The sequence below is a fragment of the Phalacrocorax carbo genome, chromosome 5, assembly GCF_963921805.1.
Source record: "Phalacrocorax carbo chromosome 5, bPhaCar2.1, whole genome shotgun sequence".
NCBI lineage: Eukaryota > Metazoa > Chordata > Aves > Suliformes > Phalacrocoracidae > Phalacrocorax > Phalacrocorax carbo.
The window spans coordinates 8,717,987-8,742,568 of record NC_087517.1 but is presented as its reverse complement, the minus strand read 5'-3'; the positions used below and the strand labels follow the sequence as shown (position 1 = coordinate 8,742,568).

Below are 24,582 nucleotides of genomic sequence, written 5' to 3'. Positions count from 1 at the left end.
CCAAGAGCACTACATTCATTTCAATAAATGAATGCACAGCTGAGCAATACTCTTGATATATAAACTGTGTCCTTCCTTGTACAGAAACTTTTCCTCCCGATAATCTTTTCTCTCCCATTTGGGGAAAAAAAAAGGTCATTCATCTGGACCTAGACAAAAACCTCCTCGGTGTGTGCAGGGACTAGTGCCACATATCACAAAAAACCAAAAATCAGTAGAGCAATATTTAGGTTCACCTTTACATGACAACAATGAAGAAATTAAAGACCGTGCTTCCTGTCCAGCAGTGAAAATGCTCACCTACCCCGACCTGACTGGCTTGATTAGACTGAGGCGAATTTGGGGGATCAGTATTTCTGCACCATCTCGTTCTCTCTGCCTTGCTTTAGCCACACTTTACACGAGAAATCAGTAAGAAGCCCAAATCACCATGAGGGCAACTATAATGCACCCCACAGAACCCCTGGAAGAGTTGATAAAATATGGAAATGACAGAAAAAGGTTGGAATTGTTGCAATGTTTTCCGTGTTCCCAGAACTAACACTGTAAACAGACCTTTTAGATGGAAGTTACAGTGCTGGTAAGTATTATAAATTCTACACTAACAGTTTAACTACTGGCCACAAAAAAAACCCAACAACAACAAAAAAACCCCCACAAAGTCTTCTTTTACTTGTAATATGCTACTTTCCCCAGCTACTTCAAGAAATCAGTTCCAATACCAAGTGTATCACAGCAGTTTCACTACTATTAACCTGTATAAATATACCTTCCTAGTTAGCAAAAAATTCAAATTGTTGGCCCAGTGCATACATTCACCCTTCCTCTTCAGAGCCTCAGAGGTTGTGACTAATTCTGTTCTAGCTGACATCCCTTTCTTGCACGAGATAAAACCCAACCACAAATGTTCTGCCTCTCCAGCCTGCAGATCAGTGCCTCTATTTAGGTCACCCTTGCAAAAATATTAATCCAGTGAGTGTGTGGCTTCCTCGAGTCAACTCCTGCCACTGCCTGGAGGAGCTCAGGATTGTAGAGCTTAACCTTTGATACGAAAATGGCTGCAATTCACTGTTATTAGTGCATGGGCACATCACTCCTATTAGGTGGTGAGGTGTTGCCTGGAGCGGGCCACATCTGTTTCTAGTCATAAAGCGGGATTTGCTTCATGCTGAAGCCAACTGCCACTCCGATATTACACACACCCATAGATGCTATGAGACTGCATGTGCCCTTTCCATACTTCAACAGCCCCTGCCTTTGTTATCTAATGTATAAAAGGCAATTTCTACTTCAGGGTAATTTAGTTGATATGACATACTTTCTACAGATTGCCTCTGTTTTACTTTCAGACCTTATATAAATGCATTTTTATGTATTTATTTTTCTGTGTTCAGTGATTCTTACATAATTCTATTTGACTCTTTTTTTTTTTATGTCAGCTAAATACTTGCAGAAACTTGTTGAAGAGATGTACTACTTTGGTGAGTTCCAGCTGAGAGGCAAAACTTATTTCTGCTCCTTTGGATATAGCAATGGTCCTCCTTACAGTGACGGTGCCTACAACAGCATCCTTAGCAAGCAGAGCAAGAGAACACCAAAACCAAGGACGGAGCATCACTACCTTTGCAATGGCAAGTACCAAGAGCCCCTTCAAAGTCCTGTGTATTTTCAGATACTGCGGCTAATACCTTCCAGCTCCACAAAACCTAAATCCCAGTGAAGCCAAAAAGGACTGCACTTCCAGCACGCCACATGTCAGCTTTCCACCAGGGCTGTGGAGGTGGGTGTTGTTTCCAATGGCTGCAGCTCCCTCTCCTGGTGCAAAGCCAGAGCCAGGGAGCCCACCGGCCGGGGGAGCAGCCAGCATCTTCCCAGGCGCGCTCACACAACTCCTCTTACACTTTAAACAACGATAGAATTAAAGTGAATTGATTTTAACAATTTATGGTGGAATTTATTGAATAAACCGGACTCTGAAATTAGGAAAGAGTAACATAGGCTTTGACAGGCAGACGATTCTGAGAAGAGGCAATCGGGCTCTCGACACTTGTTTCAGGAAAAGGGAGCAACCAGGTTGATTTTCTGCATTGGAAAATGACTGTTGGAAGGTCTCATCAATCTTAAGTCATAAGGAATCCTTATATTCATAAAAGCATTAAAATACAAAATCTGAAACTATCTACATATTTACAAATTTGAAGTAAACCTCAAAAAATACACAAACTAAAAAAAATATCATTTATTTTAAACCCACTGAAGATAAAACTGCAAAGTTGTGAATGAGGGCATTTGGCCTAATAAAGTATGAACGATTAATGAGGTCCAGGATCATTAAACTAGGCTTGTAAAGAATTTCAATAATCATTACAGATGCTAACTGCTACTAATGTCACTGGGTTTCCGTGAGGGCTGTACAATGAAGTTTCTAAGAGAAAGGAGCTAGACAGCACGACAAGCTGTGTATAAATACACAGCTTCACAGAGAAGACATCAGAAGGGTCAGATTGCTTCTTTCTGGTTTAGGATATTTAATATTCAAAGAGACACTTTAAAATGGCGAGCTTACCTCTGCCTCTCTGCTACTTTCTAATTAAAGCAGAGATAGATGTTTTTATAGACATAGGAACCCAGAAGTTGGTAAAGACAACTTAGCCTTTTGTACCTCATCTTTAACACTTCATTTATTACTAAATATCATCTATTTTTGAATGACCCGGGTGCTTCTGCAACAACAGCCTTCCCAGCTGCTGGAGGCGATGGCAGAGATTCATCACGCTGGTGACAGAAAGCGCCTCCGTGCTACCAGCAATACATTGTGCTGCCATCTGTAAGACCCCAGCTCAGCAGCAACCTCAGGATTCCCCCTCCTCCATTAAAACAAGGTACATAGTGCAGATGTTAGGACCTGGGCCTCTGAACATGCTGACCGTGCTCCTTACCAGAGGGCTCCCTTCTAGCTGATAAATGGGGCAGCATTAGTATCAGCTGTGGTGCTGACCACAGAGCCGGGATGGTGGCCCGAGACAGAGCGCCCTGGCAGTGCTGAAGGTCAGGAGAGGTAAATGCAGCTCCCAGAGAGGTGCGGAAAAAACACCATTTCCTACAATCACGGGCTGCCCCTATAACGGTGCATTTCCAGCTCCCCACAAAAAGAGATGGAGATTTCGGTTTCTATTTTCAAATTCATTTCCCTCAGCTCAACAAAGCTTCATCAAGCCAGGGTCTGATCTCCTCATTCTCCTTGCCAAAAACTAGCACCCACATTAGAAGTCTAAATTTGAGTGAATGAGCAAACAACTAAAATTACATACAAAACACCCTGGAGTCTGGAAAAGCAGAGAATATGGTCAGACTTTCTACCGATTTTAATGCAATTTCAATCAAGACCTTTCCTGCACTTCAACACGTCCGTCTCCATGTGAACGCTCCAGTTTGGCAGCGCATGATAAGGAGAAGAGGCAGAGATCTTTTCAAAGCTGATTACATTACAACTTCGGTTTCAATCTGGAAGAAAGACCAGTTTGCACTTCCCGTGGTTTTGTAAGAGGCTGTTACGTACATCTAAACACATTACAGTTAAGAAAGTTGTAACAAGCAGAAGTGACTCGGTTCCTAGTAATAATGGGATATCTTACTGATGCTGCGATTTTTTTCTGCCTTGCCTTTTTACCTCTTCCACTCTATTTAAAAACTTGCAGTCTCTACTGTTTTATAGCAAAAACTGTTTGTAAAGCAAGAATTGTGCTGATCACATCAAAACTCATTAATATAACTTGTTTTTCCATTATTAGCGCCATCTGAGCCTGTTGAAAGCCTTAACCAGGGCTTTAATTTTTCCACAGAGAGCTTTAAATTAATTAGTGGTTTACATGCTAACAAAGAATCTGATACATTCATAAATCAATCTAATGCAGAAGGATTACCAGAGGGTGGAAACCTATTCAGTGGGGACCTCACATTCACTTAACATGGTGGGTTTTTAACAAAAGGGTGCAGGTGTGGAATAGACGGGTACCGGGAAGAGCCCATGATAATCACTTTGCATCACTTAAAGACGCAGCAGGACACATGGTAAATCACAGCCTAGGGCCCACCCTAAGTGAAACCCATGTAGATATAAAAGGCAGCATCACCCCACTTTAACCTTCACAGCTAAATTGCCAGAGTGGTACAATTTCTTTTATGTAGGTTACAGGCCACTGAACTAATGGAAAATAGAGTAGAATTAAAGGACTTGGATGCAGAAATACAAACTAACAAAGCTTATTTACATATATGTTACACAAGGTATCAAATTAAAAAGTTAACATTTTATCTGGGCAATTATTAAATGAATCCAAGTTATTAAAATATGACATAATTGTGCATACTTTTGGTTCATTTTAGTTTTTTTATCTAAGTTTCTGCTAACACAACACTTACTCTGCCACGAGAACTCTGCTATGTAACTGGGGCAGCATTCTTCTCATATTTTTCCTAACCTGGCACTGTTCACTGTTAAGAAAATTTCACTTTTCCTTGTGTTTTCTGTGTGCTAAAGGTCCAAAGTCATGGACTTAAAGTTTCAGAAAAAAAACCCAAACACAACAAACAACAAAACTTTGATGAATAAAGCAGTTTTCAGTCTTTACCATGTTCTGAAGTAAACTTGTGATCTATTTTGAAAGCTGCTCATTTTAATAATGGCACCTCTGTCACCACAGACACCTGCACAGTCTCCATCAAATGCTCTAAGAACTTTCACATATTAAGTGATCATCTTTTCCTTTACGGAAAGGTAAAATATCCTTGATGAGTCAGAAGAAACATGACTAAGAAAATTGGGAACATTCACATTAAGAAATTAAAGACCATAACCTGCAGGAAGAGCCACCCAGCAATCTAGGCTCAGTGCTGCTGAAACTTTCAGTAATGGATTGGCAGTAGAGTAATTGTGCGTGTTGATAATGAATAATCAATATTTACTGATGGTGGTTAATAAAATAAAGAAACCTGAGCAACTGTCAGGTATTCACAGCCTGAATTTATTCAGTTCTCCTAATTCAAGTAATTTATAAATACATACTCACTCAATCCTATATATGAGGCATCAAATTTTCCATATAACCATATGGAAAAAACATATTACAGGTTATTCATATATTTTTGGTGATAAACATTTATCTTGAAATGCAGTTGCTTCACTTAATCTTCTACAGTACCTTCCAGTAATTATCTATTTCCAATAATAAATCAGTCATGAAAAATATAACTCCAGGACATACTAAAAAACATATTTCTTACAGGGATCGCTGTGGGACAGACACACTGGTATCGCAAACAGTACGTACTGCCTGATCTTCAACCTCCGCTGAAGTCTCTGAAAAACGTCTCCTCATAAACACTCACTTCATCATCACTCACCATGTTATTTATACAGATGTCAAAACCCATTTTTGAGCAAAAATACCACAGCTTAAATAGTTTCTACAGCACATGCTCCATATCTATTTTTTGTTACTGATTTCATGTACACGTCTGCTTAGCTGCAGCGGTTCCTGTGACGCTGGGCAAACCTAAGCACCAGGGACCACACGCAAAAAGGCCACAGCTGGTTGCAGGTTATGGCAAATGCTAACTGACAACCCCCCTTGCAGGGAAGCAAATCCTAAATAGCATATTCTCCCCTTGATTTGTGCTGGGAAGGCAATAGGGAAGAGTATCCACAGATTTCTCACACTGTGATCAAAAAAGGTGCCAAACGGGAAGCAGGAAGGACAGCGCAAACCCTCTGCACCATGAGTCCCTCCGGCACACTGGTGGCAGGGCAGCACGCATGGGGACAGGACAAACACTCACTCACTCACCTACTCTGCTCACCCTAGAATCAGGCGTGGGTTGGCACAATGTGGTCATCCCTTACCCTTGGGACTGCAAAACCAAAATAAAATGTATTTTTTGAAAAGAAGCAAGAAATGTTAGTGCCGTATTAAACAAGGTGCCATCCTGCAAAAGGCTTGCACGATGTTTTGCACAGTTCCCGGACGCAGGGCAGCAGCGTGGCAGCACGGCTCCTCATGCTCTCTGCCCTCTGCCTTGCTTCACCCTGGTATAAGAAATGCTTTCCACAACACTGAGCGAGGCATTAAAGGTAGCATGTGCCGTCACCTGTGCCCTTCCCAAATGAAGCAGTTAGCTCACTGAAAACCTTCATGTCAATCTAAGTAGCACAGCAAGCAAAAAAGAAAAGAGGAGTAAGTAAAGGCGATGAGCTAATTAGTGATTAAATAAAGCTGTGGCCTGTCACTGACTGCATTGGCAGGGAGGCTGTGGGGGGTGCCATCTCTTTTATCCAGAGTCACAGCCGGTGACAGCATAGCAAAACCCCTCGGGCACCCTGCAGCTGGCCGGTACCACTGCCTGGCATCCTCACCGCCAGCCCCAGAGGACTCCATGCCGTCTCCAGGGGGATGTCCATCACACCAAAAAGAGCAGCACATGCAATTTGGTACCCTGTGGGCATGCTGCTGGCTGCCAGCACTTCTCAGGAGAAAGCCTTGCTGCTTGCCAAAGGCTTGCTTGCTCAGAAACCCTCACCGAAATTTTGCTGTGAATCTTTCTAAAGTGTTTGCCCTGAAATTGGTTCCTTGCTACACACCCCGAGAATGCAGCCTACACAAGTCACTTCATCCCTGGCCTCCCCTATGTTCAAATACTCCATCACCTGGACCCTTACTGCTCCTGTACTGCTCACAGCCAAGCAAGTTCATTAGTGTTAATTAATGACTGCTGTGTTTCATATTAACACCACCGCTTCTAAGCTCTGAGACACAAAGAAGTTTCCATACATCAACAGCTTCAAAGCAATTGTCTCTACAGGTGCACTCCTCCTCGGCTGTAGTTGCAGGATAATTGTCGAAATTACCCCTTGGGGAAGAGGGGGGAAACTACCTAGTATTTACCTTGGGGGAAGATTGCAACCCTGGAGAGCTACCTATCAGCTCCTAATGGGTTACAACACTCAACCTCTCAACAAATTATACAAAATTACACTCTGGTTAGCGGGGCTATGTGATTAATCCCACCAGCCCATAGTAAAAGGCACAAGAAGTGTCTGACCCTCATGAGATGAGGCCACAAGGTGGGTGCATATACCAAAAGCATTACCAGGTCTAGAAGGTTAATCAATATTGCTCATTGCATTAAGTCTTGAATTATTCTACACTCAATATATTATTTCTGTGCCTCCAAGGGAAAGCTAGTTTAAAAAAAAAATTATAGGAAACATTTCAAATAGAGTAAACAGCTCTCCAGATTTTGAAAATCGTTTACACTGAAAACTCGAATGCCACTGCAGATCCAACGCCTGATCTTTGCCTTTCTTCCTCAGGCAAAATTCCTGCTGGAGCCAGCAGGAGTTTTATCTCAGTCACAGACTCTTGGATTATGGCTTAACCTGACATACATTTGTTTCTCAGTTCCTACAGGACTTCTGCCCCAATAGACATAAAACATTCCCCAGTGACCAGTCTTCCCAACTGCTTAAACCCTGTCTCAAAGTCTCTTGGTGGCCAACCCAGCCACGCTGCAGACCCAAGGGCAGGCGCATCAGGGGTGGTATGGGATGGGAGAGGGCAGTGGTTTCCACAGCTGAGCTGGGCACGCAGGCGGGGCTCAGGGCAAGGCAGCAATATCTGCCTGAGCAGACCCCACTCGTCTCCTTCCCTTTGCTCCCAGGCATTCAGACCCCCCAAAAGCCCATGTCCCAGTAGAGCTCCCCACAAGGCACCACCAGCTCTTCTGGAGCTGTGTGTGGCCATGGTGAAAGCAACAGATTCATGGCAGGTTTTGCTTACCTGCCATTTATGTCGCTCCAAATATAATTTCATGTATTAATCACTAATAACGATTTGTAAGATGCACTCATAGGAGGCAGGTGGGATTTTAAGGACCCAGCATCACACAGCTAACAGAGCATCTGATCCCCAGAGACCCTTTACAGCTTCTCTCCACTAAGTTAAATGAACTTTGGACCAAGTTCTCTCACAGCCAGCGATGCAACTCACTCAAACGAGCAGCAGTTTCGCGAGTGTGTTCAAAGGGACTGGTTTGGGTTTTAAGATTTTTGAACGGGTCTGCTTTATTCCATGGAAGCCTAAGACATTTTATCTGAAGACAGGGACAAACAAACTCCTTAACAGATGGGAATTGTTCCTTAGATATTAAGTAATTAAACACAATCAGCACATGCTGGCTCCTAAAATAATTGTTTTGAAGAGATAAGGCACTCTATAAATTGAGATTTGTGGTTAGCCAAAAATTTGCCATTTCAACTTTTGCTCACAAGCCCAATCTCATAAATTGCTACATGAAAAATGAAGATGTAAGGAGCATTACATGATTTACAAAATTATCAGACTGAGGTTTTTTTAAGCTTCCATGCTTGTATTCTTCCATTTTTCTGCAGTTGGCTAAGATTTAACAGGCAAGTTAATACACTGCATTTTGATCTGAAATTGCCTTTCCGTGCTTGCCTTGCTTCCAATTCCAGTAAGCACCATCAGCAAGTAAAAGGACACAGCTTTTCTCTACCGCAGCTCTTCCAAGGAAGCCAAGATAGAGCCCTGAGTTTCCTCAGATTTATGAATACATTGTTGGCAACCCATCATTATGTCCAAGAAGCCTTAATGCTCTGGTGACGATCTTCAGCAAGACAAAACGCACCTAAGGCCTGAAGTAGTTAGACAAGAATTGCAAAGCAGCGAGTTGCTGCAGCTTACCATTGCTCCTTCACTCTTACTTTGTGCAACTTCTCGCTGCAGCCGAGCCACAGACAGCTTCTCCCTATGGAAAGAAAAGCGTGTGAATAGGAGTTCATTTTTCACTGGCAGAGAGAATGCACCGCTTCCCCGTCGGGGTGGCATTCCTGCACATCGCTCGGGTAACCCCCGCAGCAGACCCTGCTCTCCTCACCATGTTTCTCTGCGATATTTAGCGGGTGCATTATTGTTTCATCTTGTGGCAGTATGACAGAACTGTTAATAAATCAGCTTAATCTAAACATCATTTGCTCCATTCAAACAACAAAGTAGCTCATCATGGTGGTGATATGGAAACAGACTGTGCAAATCAGATTGTGTTATTTATTTTCCTACAGCCTTGCACATCAGCTTTATTCTGCACTATACTAACACAAGTTCGAAGGCTTTTAGATTATCAATAAATGTATGCATAAAAATGAAATTTAAAAAACTATTCTGATCCTAAACATACTGTGCTGCATTTTGTAACTACTGAATTATTTGATTTTTTTTTAATTAGCCTTTTTCCTGTAAGATCCTTGCCCAAATGTTTGGCTTGATTCAAGTAGCAATTAATTTGCTTAATTAAGGATTTGGCGATCACAACACATTTTCACCTGAAGAGTTCTAAGAAAGGAATAAAAGTAGGGTTTCAGTATGTGTAGAAAGATATTTTCACAGTGTATGGTCTGGGAAAATGTAGCAGGTACCAAGAATGTGAACTGCAAAACCTAGACAGTGGAAGGCGGTGCAGGAACCGGCCACTGCAGGAGGGGTACAGGAAGGGAAGAATTTGCTCGGAAGCTCAGCAAAGCAGAAAATACTTTACAGAACAAGTGGGACTACAGCAGCCTACCATAAATTTAAAAGGATTTATGAAAAACAAAGACACTTTTTCAAATAGGCTATTTTTAAAGACGAATATCTATTTTGGAAAGAAAAGCACCCTGCAGAAACATCAGAGGAATTTATCGGCACATGAAGAATTTATTAGTACACAACGAAACACAAATTTGCAGATGAATAAATTATTTACAAAAGATGATCAGCTTTGAAAACTTCCAGCAAAAGGATTTTTAAATCAGAATGTATCCATGATAGAGTTTGAAGTTTTCCATTTCCTCGTGTTTTGCCCAGAAATTCTACTTGGTCTAATTGGAAAGATAGACCCGAACCATCCTAGTGCAGCATCCTGGCACTTGCCTGGCATATTTAAAATCTCTGCCCCCGTGACCACTCCATATACTGTAAATGTAGAAATGCCAATGGCTCAGGCCTGCTGAGACATGGCAGCAGACAAGCAGCGTCTGCCTCACGCAGCTGCATAGCAGCTACTAAAAAATACTACTATTGGTAGTAGCAAAAGCCAGTGCCGGCTGTTCGAGGGCCGGCAGGCCCGGCCTCGCGCCGCCTGCGAAGGGCTCCAGCCAGGAGACCACCAGCCATGACGCCCGGCCTTCCTGAGACATCTTGAGTTCAGGAAAGAAAACCTTCCCGCTGTGCACTGCACTGAAGTATACAAAGTCTTGAAAGTGCAGAGACACATCTCCCAGCTCTCTCGCTGCAGAGAAGAGCAGGGGCTGGAAACTCCCGTCCCCCAAAACCTGCAAAGGTGCCCAGCCAGGGCTGAGGGAGGACAAGGCGGCCGACGATCTCCCCAGGCTCTGGAGCCACTCCTGTCACATTGACTGGGTCACTCATCCAGAATGAAAAGCTAAATGCTCTACGATATATTATTCCTGATCTTGCAATAAAAGTAGCCTTTAAACCACTTCTGTAAGCCATTTCTCAGGAACTGTTTCTGCTGAGGAAGATCCACGTGTACCTTCCTAATTACTGTGGGAATGACAGGACTCACGTCACTCCACCATAGCTCAACATATGCTTGGGTCACCAAACCATTCCACCCTCTCCGTTTCAGTAAAAGACATGTTATTTAAGTGAAGTCTCCCCAACAGTCACCTGCCCCCGCATGCTTGCTGCACCTCACAACACCCCCCGCGCAGCCAGCTGGTGGCACGCTGCAAGCATGGTTATCAGATTAATACCAGGCATAGCTAATGTTGTGATTTGTAAACATATACGATGTTGAAACCACTGAATATTGGCAAAACCTAAAGATATGGCCACAGCCCAGTGGAAGTTGCATTTGTGTTACTCCAGCATGGTATCAAAATCGCCTTTCGCACACCTGAAAAATTACTGAAAATTGGGAAGTGGCATTAGTACATCATTGATAGCCTTAACACAAGTATCCTAAAACCAGCTTCTAAAAGACGCATACCGCCCTCCCTCTCCCTTGCTCAGATACCATCACAGGCAAATTACAGAACTGGTTAATTCTATTTTAAGGATTTAGTTCATCTGCTGGAAATAGCCCATTGCATTTTTGAACCGCTTCAGCACCCTAATATGTTTCAGTGGAAAAAGCGAGTATAACCTTTGAGGGGGGTTTGACTTTTTAATTGCAAAACAAATGCCTGAGGATATTTTACGAGAAAAGACAGGGGTAGGGGAATAAACAAACAAAAAGCCCCACAAATCACTCCTCCATACACTTCCTGCCAGTGGTCTGAAGAGATTTATTTAGGTATTCCTCCTACATGAGGAATACTCCTACTTTCCTCTCTCCATGTTACCTCCAACATGGAATAAATTCCACACTCATGTCTGGAATCCTGGAATTTTATCAGAGTAAATTCCATTCGAGCTCCATCTGCAAAGAGGGCTCCTCCTAACTCTGGGTGAGGATCCTGGCTGAGGTTCAGAAAGGGCTTCCTTAACAATTTTTCCAGTGAAGGAGAGCAAAGACTGACATTCTCATACTGTGTTTATAACACTGCTGCTATTAGGAATAGAACCACTTGTCAACAGAAGAAAATGAAAAACCTGACTATCATGTATGAGGAAAAAACTGCGACAGTGGATACAGAAGAGCCATCTGTTCCAATGGTGTCTAAAAGTAAGTCAACTTTGAGGCAAGCAGAGTCTGTGCTCCCACTTCAAATAGGTCCCACAGCATCTTCTGCCTCCAGCCTGCATTCCCCAGGTGAAGGAGCTGTGCACTCACAGCCAGACCTGTGCAGATGGTTACCTTCACCCAGGCAGGACACGTGGCAGAGTCTCAACTTGCCTCTGGACCACAGTCATCCCTGAGATTATTCCAGGGAGTTTCACTGGTGATGTACTTGGCCCATCGCCCACAGTGAGCCATTTCCCACCACCTCTGTTCAAATGTACGCTGGTATAACGGGTGAGAAATATGGTCAGAATCCTGTTACGAGCCAACAGCATTTAACACCAATTTGCAGTGTTGGACGTTTTCATATGAGACACATGACAAAAGAGAACAAAGACTGTCATGTCTAAGCACAACCAAATAAACCCGTTGGTTACTACCCCCCATCTCAGGCAGTTTTGATTAAGACAGCACCTTCAGCGACTATTCTCAGCCCCTATTTTTTAACACGGTGTTACAATTGGATAAGCATTTTACTATGACTGAGCTGCAAAAATAATAAGCTTTTAGCTGCTTTAGCCTTTCAGATGTTTCAAATGCAAAGAATATTTGACATGCAGCTTCAAAGTTAATCTTGTTTTTTTAATCTTTAAATAAGAGAAATCAGTACCGTTACTTTGTTGCTATACAGTTTTATTTATTTTTAATCAAGCATGTTTCATCCTTACAGTATGATTAATTAACAAAGTTAATTAGCAGCTACAGCCAATCTGCAAGAAAACAAAATCTTCTCTGAGGATTAAAAAAATTAGAACACGTTCATTGAGAAGGTCTCATGTTCTCTTTTGAAAAACCACCAAATGATAAAAGGTTTACAAAAATGCTCTTTGAAAGCACAGTTTATGCTCTTAAGTTTGAATATTTGCATTGTAAATGGCAAAACTCCCAGCCAAGGACTTTGTGAAGAGATAATTAAAGGAGCCAAATAAGGATTCAATTATATCCTTTCCAGATGGAACCAAGTGCACAAGTAGTCGCTGTGTGGATGGAAGAAAGATACAATTCAAGTCTCAGTATCACTAGTAGATATTGCGGTAGCTTGTTCAAAAAAAACAACAGTTTGAGGAAAGCCCATTTAGTCCAAGGAAAACACAAATGTGCTAAATAATCCTGCAAATTCTAAACTTCCCTTAAACTAAAATTTCTCCTTCACTCTCCCTTCCCACCAGTTCAACTCATTCAACTACCAGACAAAAGATCCTGCATCCCATGAGAGTGACAGCTAATCCACACAGCTCAGGGCTTCACTGCAAAACTGTGCTGCTTGAACTTCTCCCAGTCCACGGGGGTAAAGGTAGGTAAGTCGATGCAATCACAAGCCCCCACCTATCACATAATTTTGAACAAATGCTGATATTTTTCCTGATCTGGTAAGAGATATTCTCAGATCAAACAAAACAATAAAAGCTACACTGGATGAGTGAAAGACTCCCTTTTTTTCAGTTCTTCTTTATATTGCTATTTTACATTGATACAACAAAACAAAAAACTCTAGCAGTGAAATTCAGCTTCCCAAATTTTGAAAAAAGATTTTCATTTTTATTTTGAAACCTCGTATTCAGAAGCTCTTAGATACAGGGCTTTGCTGTTCCATCTTACACACAAAGATATTACTTAAAACAGCTTCTGGATAAAGTTATGAAATAAAGATTCCCTTAAAACGTGCTGAATTATACCCATTTGCCAAGATCTCAGCCACAGCCAGGATATATTTTCAGTGGTAAATAGTAATTTTACGGTTTTAATGAAAAAAAAATAATTTTATAGTTTTAATGAAGAACACAGACTTCAAAGGAATGGAAAATGTCTTAGCAACATCATCTGAAACTTCAGTTAATGCTTCCGTGAACCTTCATCCCCATGATCCACTGGGAAGACAAGGGCTCTATCAAACCCTGCCATTGTCCTTTCCTGTCACACACAGCAGCCCCACGACCTGCCAGCAAGCATTGACATGTCTTGCATTTTCAACATCGACACATGAAGATTTCAGACTTTTCCTATTTCCTTTTTCCTAAGTAAATGCTTACTTTTGTACACAGGGAATGAACGTGGACAAAATTTAACAGGTATGACAGCTCCCAAGTTAGTAATTTGTTTCTCTACTTGCCTTTTTTTTCCACGAGCAGGAAAGTGTTTTCTTCATGTTTCATCCTTCCTTGAAACTTTCACTCCAAAGTGATTTCATTTAGAAGAGGTCTGTTCTGCACCACAAAATGAAGCCCAGCTTTTCCTTTCATTTTATAACTTACACTATTTGTAAAGCCATAAAATCACCACTTGACCCACTGAAAAGTCAAGCTCTGAAAACAGGCTTTTCACATTTGTTTTATTTTTGGCGATTGTGCCCAATCAGAGCGGCCAAGCTATATGCCAGCAAGGCCTTCTGTGCCTTCTGCAGGCTATTTTGTAGCAGAGAAATTCAAACCAGGTTTTCCACTCCACACTATTGGTGTGAGTTTCAAGAAGTGAATAAATACTCTGTTCATACAGGGAAAAAACAGACAGAAAAATGACACCACCAGACACAAAATCTGAACTTGCAAGGCATCCCTAACCACTGTTCCTTGGAACTAGTCCTTATGTATCACCTACAAAAATTATTTCTCTATAACATTTTCCCTCCCCATATCATCACCTGTCAGCATGGCATCATTTTTCAAACAAACCAGAAAAAAACACTACTAAAACCATTAAACTCATATTCCAGCATGGTGCCAACCCCGAGGGGCAGGGCACTAGCTTGTGCTGAGCGCCACAAGTCTGGCTTCCTCCAACTCCTGGTTTTCCAGGGATGTTTCCCATCCGATCGCTGACCAGGCTTGACCCCGTCGAGTCTATGAGAGCTGACAAGGGAACAGCCGAGGGTGGAAGGGCTGCAGTGAACTAATGCGCCTCTTTCAGCTCCTATTGCGGTCACAGTGGTTAGTGATGCTGCAACCTTCCTTCCTACTCAAGATCACGTACAACGAAGGCATTTGGTGCTTTAGAAACGTCAGCATCGTGCGCATTTTGAAACTGCTCTTTTAGAGTAACAACAGTTTAACTAGATCTGGCAATAAAAGAGTCATCTTGCAAAGAAATATTCATTGCATATTTAAAGCTGAGCAAAGTACGAGCATTATTTAATTATTTTTACAATAATTGCAAAGACAGGTGTTACAATAAGGGAAGTGCTAATACTGTCAAGCAGAAGCAGGATAGATATGATGAGCCACCAGCAAGGCACGGGCTCCTATTTATTGCTCATTTATTTGTATTCATTTCTGAATGAAAGATAAGCATACAGAAAACATCATTTACATTAAAATTCTCTTCTACAAGACATAATACTCCCAAATGCAGACAAGCAAAACAGGTAGTAACTTACTGAAACTGTATTTTCTTTGGGTGATGCTAACAGTAGGGGAAAACACTCACCCAGGATTAATAGCTATAATCTAAAATATATATCAGCAATCCCCAGGGGCTCCTCACCAATTTCCAGCAGGTTTTAATGTATATGAATTCTGAATTAGAAGTTCAAAGAAGATCCATCTATTTACTTTTCAGAAGCATCCAGACAAGATATGAAATACAAAAGAAATACCATGGAAGAAGATCCTGGGGTAACACAGGCCTGAGTCACGTCCCTGGTCAGAAAGGAGGCGGCAAAAAGTGCTGTAAGAGAGAGAGGAATGTAGTGGGGGCAGAGCCTTCGTTATAAAAACAAAAAGGTTGCCTTTGGCTAGGAAAGAGGGGCAGAGCCATGGCAGAGAAATTAGAAAAGGAAAGGTTATCAGGAGTCCATGGCAGATTATGACAGGATTGTTTTCATGACAAATTACTCTCTCAGCACCAGCACGGCAGCCGAGGTCAGCTGGGCACTTGAGCACAGTAATTCTCCTGCCCTAAGCATGTGCATGGGGATGGGCGGCAATGCATTTTCAACAGAAGCATCTTCTCTCACATTGGCAATCTTTATTACTTCATTGACGTTTATTGTTTTCCACACCGAAATTATAGGTGCCAGACTGTACACTTTAATGATTCACTGATATTTCAGACAACATTTCCAATACATCTATTTCTTAATGTTGGGGTGTCTCCTTCCACTATTAGTGCTGACTGCACAACACAGCTTGCCTCTCAAATTCTGTATACCTTTCGGTCAACAGTATCAGACACAGTTAGAGAGGTCTAGCCCCAAAGTTTAAAATCTTGGGTTTTTTTCCTCTCAAGCTTTGAGATGGTTTTTAACCTCAGTAATGTAGTAAAGCCAGCAAGTAAAGAGCAAAAGCTTTTTAAATAGACTCCTTTAAATATCATTCATTAGTAACTGCTAAATAATTAGAATGACAACAAATAAAGCTACCAATCCCCCTTTTGGTTCCTTGATAAGACATGGAGGCGGTACCAATCATCACAATCAATGCAGTGTCTTGATTAAGAAAAAAAAACAGGCCAAAAAGTTATTCCTTCCTCATGACGCACACACTCAGTTGTAGGATAAAAGATGAATGTCTGTATGACACAATGCCAAATAATCAGGATAATTATGAATTGTACCAAGCAATCATTTTGCAAATCTCCTGGAACATCTCACTTACGACCATTATTCATGAGATAATGCATTTGGTTGCAGTTTTTTTCAGATATATTCCTCTGAAGCTTTTCTTTTGGGCTGAGATTCCAGGTGGAAGAAGAAAATGGGTAGGGAAAAAAAGCTGAATTTTTTAATGAAGCACAGAAATGGAGGAAAAAAGTTAACATTTTCCTAATAATTTCTAAAGTTTGTGGACAGTATTGAGAGATACTTAAAGTTTTATTTTAGCAATCAGCCCAAACACAAAACAGTAAACTGCAGCAGGCAAGGGAGTTACATCTGGCTATCAACTTTAATGTAATATCAAGTATGAAACATCAAACACCTAAGTGCCAAGAAATACCAGATAAACAGCACTACAGTAGTGAACTCTGAAATACATCTGAAGTACAGGTTTTCACATCATAAATTAAACAATCCATGCATTATGTAAACCTTGCATTTATCAAAAAGCATAGTTAAGGTTTAGGCAGGGCCAAATTCTACACAGATATGCTCCCTGTTTAAACCTTCTGATTCGATACATCCCATGAACTACTAAAATGCACTACTACAAATAAATGAGCATAGGATCTGTCCCACAGAATTTGTTATTATGAAAAGCAGTACATTAACCATAAACCTTATTGTCGCTGTTTTGCAATCCACACTATGAAATACCCAGCAAAAGCAATTTGACAAATTCACACTGTTTTAGTTTGGAATTTCTTGACATAACTGACTGATTTATCAATTTTAATGTTACATTAACAGTAATACTTGTCTTTAATGCTGTATTATTTCTGCCAATAAGTTGCAATCAAAAAAGCATACAGTGGGAATTTGTATAATTAGGCAAGCTGCCAAGTTCTTGAAGACTTATCGTCATGGAAAACCTCAGTGTTCAAACAGGAAAAAAAGAAGAAAAGGACTAACAGAAGTCAGTTTGGAATATTAATTCAGCAAAAGAAACTTTAAAATCTTATATAAGCAGTTGTTGCACACAGATCCCCATCCTTTACTGCAATAATGATGGCTTGCTCTTCTTTTCAGGTGCTATTTTAAAATAACTTATACAAAAGAAAGTACCTGTTTTAACATAAGCCTTAAAATGCTCCAAAATGGTAACAAATGTCCTTCTGAGAACTCTTGCACAGTACAATGCCTACAGTTAGCACTTTTCTAATTAAAACAAAATAGTAGCATTTATTTCCTTTTTAACATCATCCTTAGAGTCTCTGTATCATCCTTATGACCTTCTCCAAGCAAATTTTACACTACCACCTTTCCCTTCTTGTACACTACTAGTCTGCCTTCTGTAGAAGGGTATGGTCCAGCAGCTCCATTTCCTTAAACAAGACCATGAGACAGCAAGACAGGTTGCTGAAAACCTCCCAGTTTAGCTTTCCAGTGCAGCTGGGTTCAAAGCAGATAATGAAAGAGGCACAGGGTCATTGCTACGTGACAGTTTGGCCCACGGGAGAAAGAGAAGAGTTTAAGTCACCGCCTTTTACTCCCTCTTCTTTCCAACACACATGACTGCCACTCTTCATTTCACATGCCTGCAAGATGCTTTTCTGGTCCTGATCCCCAAATACACCTGCTCTCATTGCTGGAAGTAATGCTGGAAGCCAGTGGCATTTGGCTGTTCAGCAGAGCTGACATGGGCCTGGCAACACATCAGTCACCAACACACGGAAGATGCTGCTAAAGCAGATGCCACTTTCGAAAGAGTCAGATTTTGATTTCTGTGACTTGGTGAAATTAAAAGTAACGGCAGTGATGTAAATACAGCTGCTCTCTCTGCAAAGCCATTGAAAGATCTTTTTTCCTTCTTTTTAATGCACATTCAAGAAAGAGGAGATAGAGCAGGGACTAGAAAGAAGCCCCTGTGTGTAAGGGTACTTTTCACATCCTGCCTTTCTTCAGCACATCATTCAGTACTTCCACTCTAGATCTCAAACCAGCCTACTGTTGCAGGTTGCGCACTGCTGAGCCATCAGGGAAATCATAGCTCTTTCTCCTAGCAGTGTCTTTCAGCTTTTGAGTGTATAAATTCTCACATGGATGTTTTGTTTTTAAGCTGGGTCAAGCCTTTCTCCAGACTAGTTGGAGTCTCAGTTCTTGTGTTTCTAGTTGGGGTATTCTGTATGGTTTGAAGTACTAGATCCTTACAGCATACAGATATATACTGTTTTTACTGCATTGTTTACTTGTGTTAGTTTTTTTGAAAAAATAAATATTTGGAATCCAGAAGACGTCTCCTGCTATATGAAGAATTCTCTGGATTGTAACCCAAACAGAATTAGCTGTGAATCCTGAATCCCTTCAGCCATTTCTAGCAAAAGTTAATTCTTTTTTTACTAAGCCTGGACTTAAGATGACCTTGAAAAATTAAAAACAAAGGAAGAAACAAGCAAACAAGATATTATTTTTGCAAAGGACTTGGAAGTTGAGCTAACAAATCCCCCAATCACTGGTTGCTCATATATATTTTTTCTCTGGAGATTTGTCACATGGAGATAATGTGCCGTGGAAATTCTTTTGAAAGGATATGCATCTCCCTAAAGGATTTTTAATCAGAATTTATTGCTCATGAAAGATTCAGGATTGGCAGCACTTCAATCTTCAGTTAATGATCTTTGTTTATTAACATAAAATGCATCACACTTAACAGGAATGTAACTTTCTCAACCAATGCATCAAAGCACGAAAGAATTCTCACTCCTTCAGTCTTATCCCCTCAGGCTGTCTGAGAGGGTGCTAGATGAAATTTATATGGTTGGCCTCGAAGAAAATAAAGTCAGAACCCCTGTTTCACATAAGACTGGAAATTGTGGAAACATTTATTCATAAACTGAAATTACACAGACATAATTTAAGAGCAAGAAATAGCAGCAGACTGACATTGCTTCTTGAAGTGTCTATTCTACCCATGCAAAGTTTTACCAGTATTGGAAGATCTTCGCTTAGTCCCAATTGTAATTGCGCTTAAATTCTGTAGTTAACATTCACGCAAAATGCTGATTCCACATGCTGTTACTAAATTACCAACTTCTGAAACTCACTGAATCTGCAAGAGTGATGAAGGCTATAGACAACTGGGTCAGTAAACCGGAGATTCCAGAAACGCTCCACTAAGCCACCCCTTGTACTTCTATGGGCAAAAAACAAAAAAGTCAGAAGTGCATTTCTTCAGAAAAAAGGACCAAATGTAGAACTGAAGAAAAATGGGGTGTAGGACACAAAAACCAAATACATTGTTTGAGACACTAAGCCCAACACTGTTTTGGGCACTAAGCTCAACCAAACTCTTAGATCCCACTGCCTTCTTCATAACTAGCTTTCCTTCTGCTCTGCCCGAGTGATACATCCAGCCCTCGTCTGTTTGTGAGAACTCTTAGAAAAAGATTTTTCCCCCTGTCCTCTACAAAGGTTTTCAGTTTTGCTCTTACAATTCAAAGAAGCTATCTGGTTTTGCTTCATTACTGGTTGACCTCTTACCTCTGTTTTCCACTCCTTTGTTCCCAGATCATCACAACACATTCCTGGTATTCTTTGTAATCTCTTTTTTTTGGGGGTGTTACATAGTGTCATGTGTTTTTATCCATCCAGAAAGACCACAGCATGAGGACTTCTGTTTTTCTTAACAGGCTGCACTTACCATGTCTTTTCACTCTCTGAGCTACGCTTACTGCACACTCTGTAACCTTCCAGCTGTCACTCATCTCCTGTTCTAACTGAACATTAAAATACCTTGGAAAAATCACCCTCTTTTTTTTTTTTTTTTTGTGGACAAGGAACAAAATGAGAGTGATTTTATTCTGTTTCGCTCACTGGACTTCTCTCGACTTTTTCTCTTTATGCAATTGTTCAATACTTAAGTATTCTGGCACAAATTGCAAGCAAATCTGCAATGACCTTCCACACAAAGAGAAAATACAGAAGAGAATCAAAGTAGTTCAGGAAGAATCCTTTTCTCCACTGCTTAATTTGTTGTTGTTGTTTCTTGTAATTTCACTTCGCACCCTCAAGAATAAGAATACTATTCTATTAAGACCCAGAAACACTGCTCAGTAAGGCGGACATGTTTCTACTGGGGACTGTCACCATTTTAAGGCCAGAGGCAGCTGGAACTTGTATTAGGCTCCTGGAATAGAATTTTGTGCCACAACCTATCTTTGCTTTCCTCTACCAACTCACCTGAGGGATGAGAGAATTTCTTCTCACATCATTTCACCAGAAATCAAATAAACTGAACAGGCAGTTGCCATATACACCTTTGGGTACAGCAGCAGAACAGCAGCACCATTGCCATGGGTATTACCTGCACACCTCTAGACTAAGCACTGGGCACAGGGATTACCGAGCAGTAACACAGAGTATTTTGTAGTGAGAAAATCATCAGAATGGATCAAAGTATACGCCAAACCACTCTATCAGATATATATTAAAAAATATAGATGCTTTCTGCACAAGGGAAAACTTCCACATGTAAACCACATAGCTCCTGTATTTGTACTTCTAAATATCCGTTCTGTGATGCAGTGTACAGAAACCACACACAGGAGGCTGCGGGCGCCTAATGAGAAAATGTAGCGAAGGGAGTGTAGTTAAAAACTAAATTAATGTATACAAGACAAATAATTTTTTTTAGTACACTTTGAAGCAACAACCAATATGAGGGGGAAAAGGCTACCGAATTGACAGAAATATGGTTTGCAGCATACAATTTAATAATTCATCAATACTTGAGCATATATGCTGAGAGACGTGCAGTATTTTCCATGTTTACAACATTGCTGCAAAATTGGCTACGCGATTTTACATGTGTATATCCGTGATCTCTATTATTAAAAGCATCAGTGCCTCTAGTCAATCATTTGAATTTATACTGTAGTAGTGAAAAAAAAAATTAAACCGATTATGAAAATAATTTCAGATATCCATTCATTTTCTTAATTCTGAAAGTAAAAAGCATGTTTTATCATTCAAGGACATTTGAGATAAACTCTGCCAAGACCACCTCTGTAAAATTATCCATTTTTGGTAAAAATGTAAAACGGATGGTTTGTAGTTTAAGAGCAACAGGTCATTTAAGGACATGCAACAGTTGGTTCTCAGGCCATCTGCAAACAGTCACTGGCACAAACGCATCACTCACGGCACACACTTCGCGTCAGCGCAGACCCTGGAGGGGCCTTCTGACGGGACTCCCAGTAAGTGACAGATAAAACAAATGAAATAGTTATCTTTTGAGAGCATTTCTCAAACATCTACATAAAATATATTCTGGATGTACCGGTAGGCAGTATTTGCCACTTAGTCTTCAAATGCAGGAGTGTGAAGCTGTTTATTGACTGCAAAGATTTGGAGAAAGAAGGTAATTGAGACTGTTCTATAAATCTCCGTAAACTTCAGTAACCTACTAGTTTTGTGAAGAGACAATAAAAGAGGAAAGCTAATAACAGGGAATTCCTTTTTATTTTTTTAAAGTGATACCATAACAAATTTCGTTGGAAAAAGTATAAACTGCTGGGCTTCCCTCAGTCCTCCCCCAGGCTACGGGACATGCTTCAGTATCCCTCAAACATAATAATTATTTTTTTAAATATTCTAAATAGTGTAATAATAAATATTCTCTAAAGCATGTCTCACTATGCTAGGAAAAAAAAAAGCCAGCATGTTGAAAATCGCTGTGAAGTATCCTTCAGTAACCCAACTCATGAACTCATATTCATGCAGCCTTACAGCAATAAAATCAGTTCTATGCTAATGATATAATTGTTTCTTCTATCACTCTGTCTATAAAAGACTAGATAAAGCCAAAGGCAGTGGCCTCTGGCTGATAATGTGTTTTGACAAATTAGATGATTAACTGGAACCTCAAGCTCGAGTTTCGTTGTCTCAGTAGACCCAAAAGAAGCAAAGAAAAGACGTGCTTTTGAAAGGACGCGGATCTACAGGGACCCAGCCTAGGCCGGGCGAGCTACTCAAAGAGCATTATTTGTACTGAACCAAACAGCACTGGCATGCACACAGGCTGATTCTAACATCAAAATGATAGCTGTCACTTTAAATAATGGCTACAGCATCTGGTAGTATATGCAAAATGCTTTCCAGTATGCTCAAGTGGAGATGGGGAAACTAAGTTATCAATGACAGTTTTACCACATAATATACCAGTCTAACACTTGAACACTGAAATCCAGAGCACATCAGAAATATCAGTGGAGCAATGACAGTATTTTTGTGTGTATTTATGCAGCCATTTAAATTCACATACAGCCCAATCACAACCTCAGTGGTTGCCTAGGAATGAAACAGAAGACTGACTAGCAACAGGCACAAGACCCACCTGCATTGCTCAAGTTGTTTTACTGAGCTCAGTTAAAAAACTCACGTGTGGAGACCTGAACTTGCTTCAGTACAACATCTTTAAAACCTGCTCTCTGAATATTAAATGAAAAAACACTATCAGATGAAATTTGGGTACCGTATATCCTTTCAGCTAGTACAGCTCAACAAAGTTGAGCCAGAACTGTTACTTAAAGCTTTTCCAATTATCTGTGATGTGACTGAAAATCCTATATGAAGAAGTATACTGATATCATGTTACAAGTAAACACAATCTAAAAACCTAGCTTTCTGTTTAAAACTTGAATCAGGGAAGCAAATGCCTTCAGGAAACCCCAGATAAATTAAACCCTCTTGGGGCATTTCAAATTATTTTCCCCAAAGACATCAGCCAGATCTGCTTCGTCAATGAGGCCAGCTTCTCAAAGCTCACACAGTATCGCTTTCAATGTAAGTTCAGCTTCAGCAAACAAGTAATTTAGAAGATACAGGTGAATAAGGATTAAGATGTGTTAGCATTCAGGCATCTCCAAATACATTAAATGTATATTAAGAAATACTTAAAATATTAACTGTCCAAAGCATTAAAATGGAAGGATTTCCAGGAGTTCAAATGTCAAACAGATGCTTCAGCAAATCTGCATTTCTCCAGTTTCCACAATAACAGGTTTTGAAACCAATTTGATGTTTGAATAAAGCTCCTTGTCATTTTTCGCAGCAGAACGGTTCCAGTATTGTATCTGGGTAATGAACTGTGCTCTGAAACGACTTAGAGTCATCACCACAGCCAGCTACATCACCTTTAGTAGGAAGCAAAATAAAAATCACACACAGTACTCACGTAGCATCACCACAAGTATTTCCTCATTTACAGAACCAGGCAAATGTCAGTTTCAAACTAAGGTATTGATTATTTCAAAATTTAATTCCCCAGTCAAAAGCTATACTAAGAAAATAAAGCCAGTAAAGGGCATTTGCCAATTAAGTAAGTGCACCTAATCTTGATTTTAACTTACTTTGATATTAGAGATCATAAAACTAGAACTACACTTTAAGTGCCTGTAATAGAGTAGGAAGAAAAACAGCCATACATAAAATTGGTGATAAACTTTGTAGATAAATCTCCTCTGTCATTACATGCCTTTAATTCATGAGATCAAAACAGCTGCCAGAAAATACATACATAGGCATTTGGAATTTTTGCTGCTTAAACCTAAGTTACACATATACCTTAAATTCAAAGGATCATAATGAGGCTGCAATAAGCACCTACTTTAACATCCACCACCAATAATTGGAATTTTCTTAGAGAAATCCAACAGAAGCAACCTCCTCGATACCCAGGGTTCATTAGTGAAACTGTAACAGTGTTTCTACTTAACAGTGTTTTACAAGAGTACAAGAAGAACTGGAAGTGCTTTTATATACAGAATATGTGTTACTAATGGTCTAAGTTTCTATACAGGTGTTCGGAGCTTTTCCAAACTCAGGGGATCAATACCTAAAAAATGTTTGCATTCACTTTCCTTTATCAAAGTCCCCAAAGCAGAACATAACAGCTTCTCCTTTTTCATTGTGCTGCAAGAACAAGCATATTTTGATATGCTAAGATACTTCCATGTTGAAATAATTTTCTTAATGAGATATTGTCTTAATTAGTCTATCATTTGGAGGTTACCTAGAAGACACATTAAAGATTTTTTTAGTGAAGCAGAAAAAAACCATATGGTTTTTGTTTGCATGTTATTTCTTACTATAAAACCAGTACCTGCTCATTACTGCACATCCCATAAAAACAGTTTTCACAGTTGACACTGAAAGCTGTTATCATCTAATTTCACATGGAAATGAAATGCTAGGAT

The 24,582-nt window shown here is 40.3% G+C and overlaps 1 protein-coding gene across 7 annotated transcripts in view; it reads right to left on the bottom strand.

The window, feature by feature from the left end:
* NCKAP5 (NCK associated protein 5) overlaps positions 1 to 24,582 on the bottom strand; it is a 409,981-nt gene that overhangs the window by 222,598 nt on the left and 162,801 nt on the right. For all 7 annotated transcript variants that reach the window (XM_064451091.1, XM_064451093.1, XM_064451092.1 and 4 more), the window contains one exon: positions 8,760 to 8,823. In XM_064451091.1, the coding sequence (XP_064307161.1) occupies positions 8,760 to 8,823 (64 nt within the window). The remainder of the gene's footprint in view (positions 1 to 8,759; positions 8,824 to 24,582) is intronic.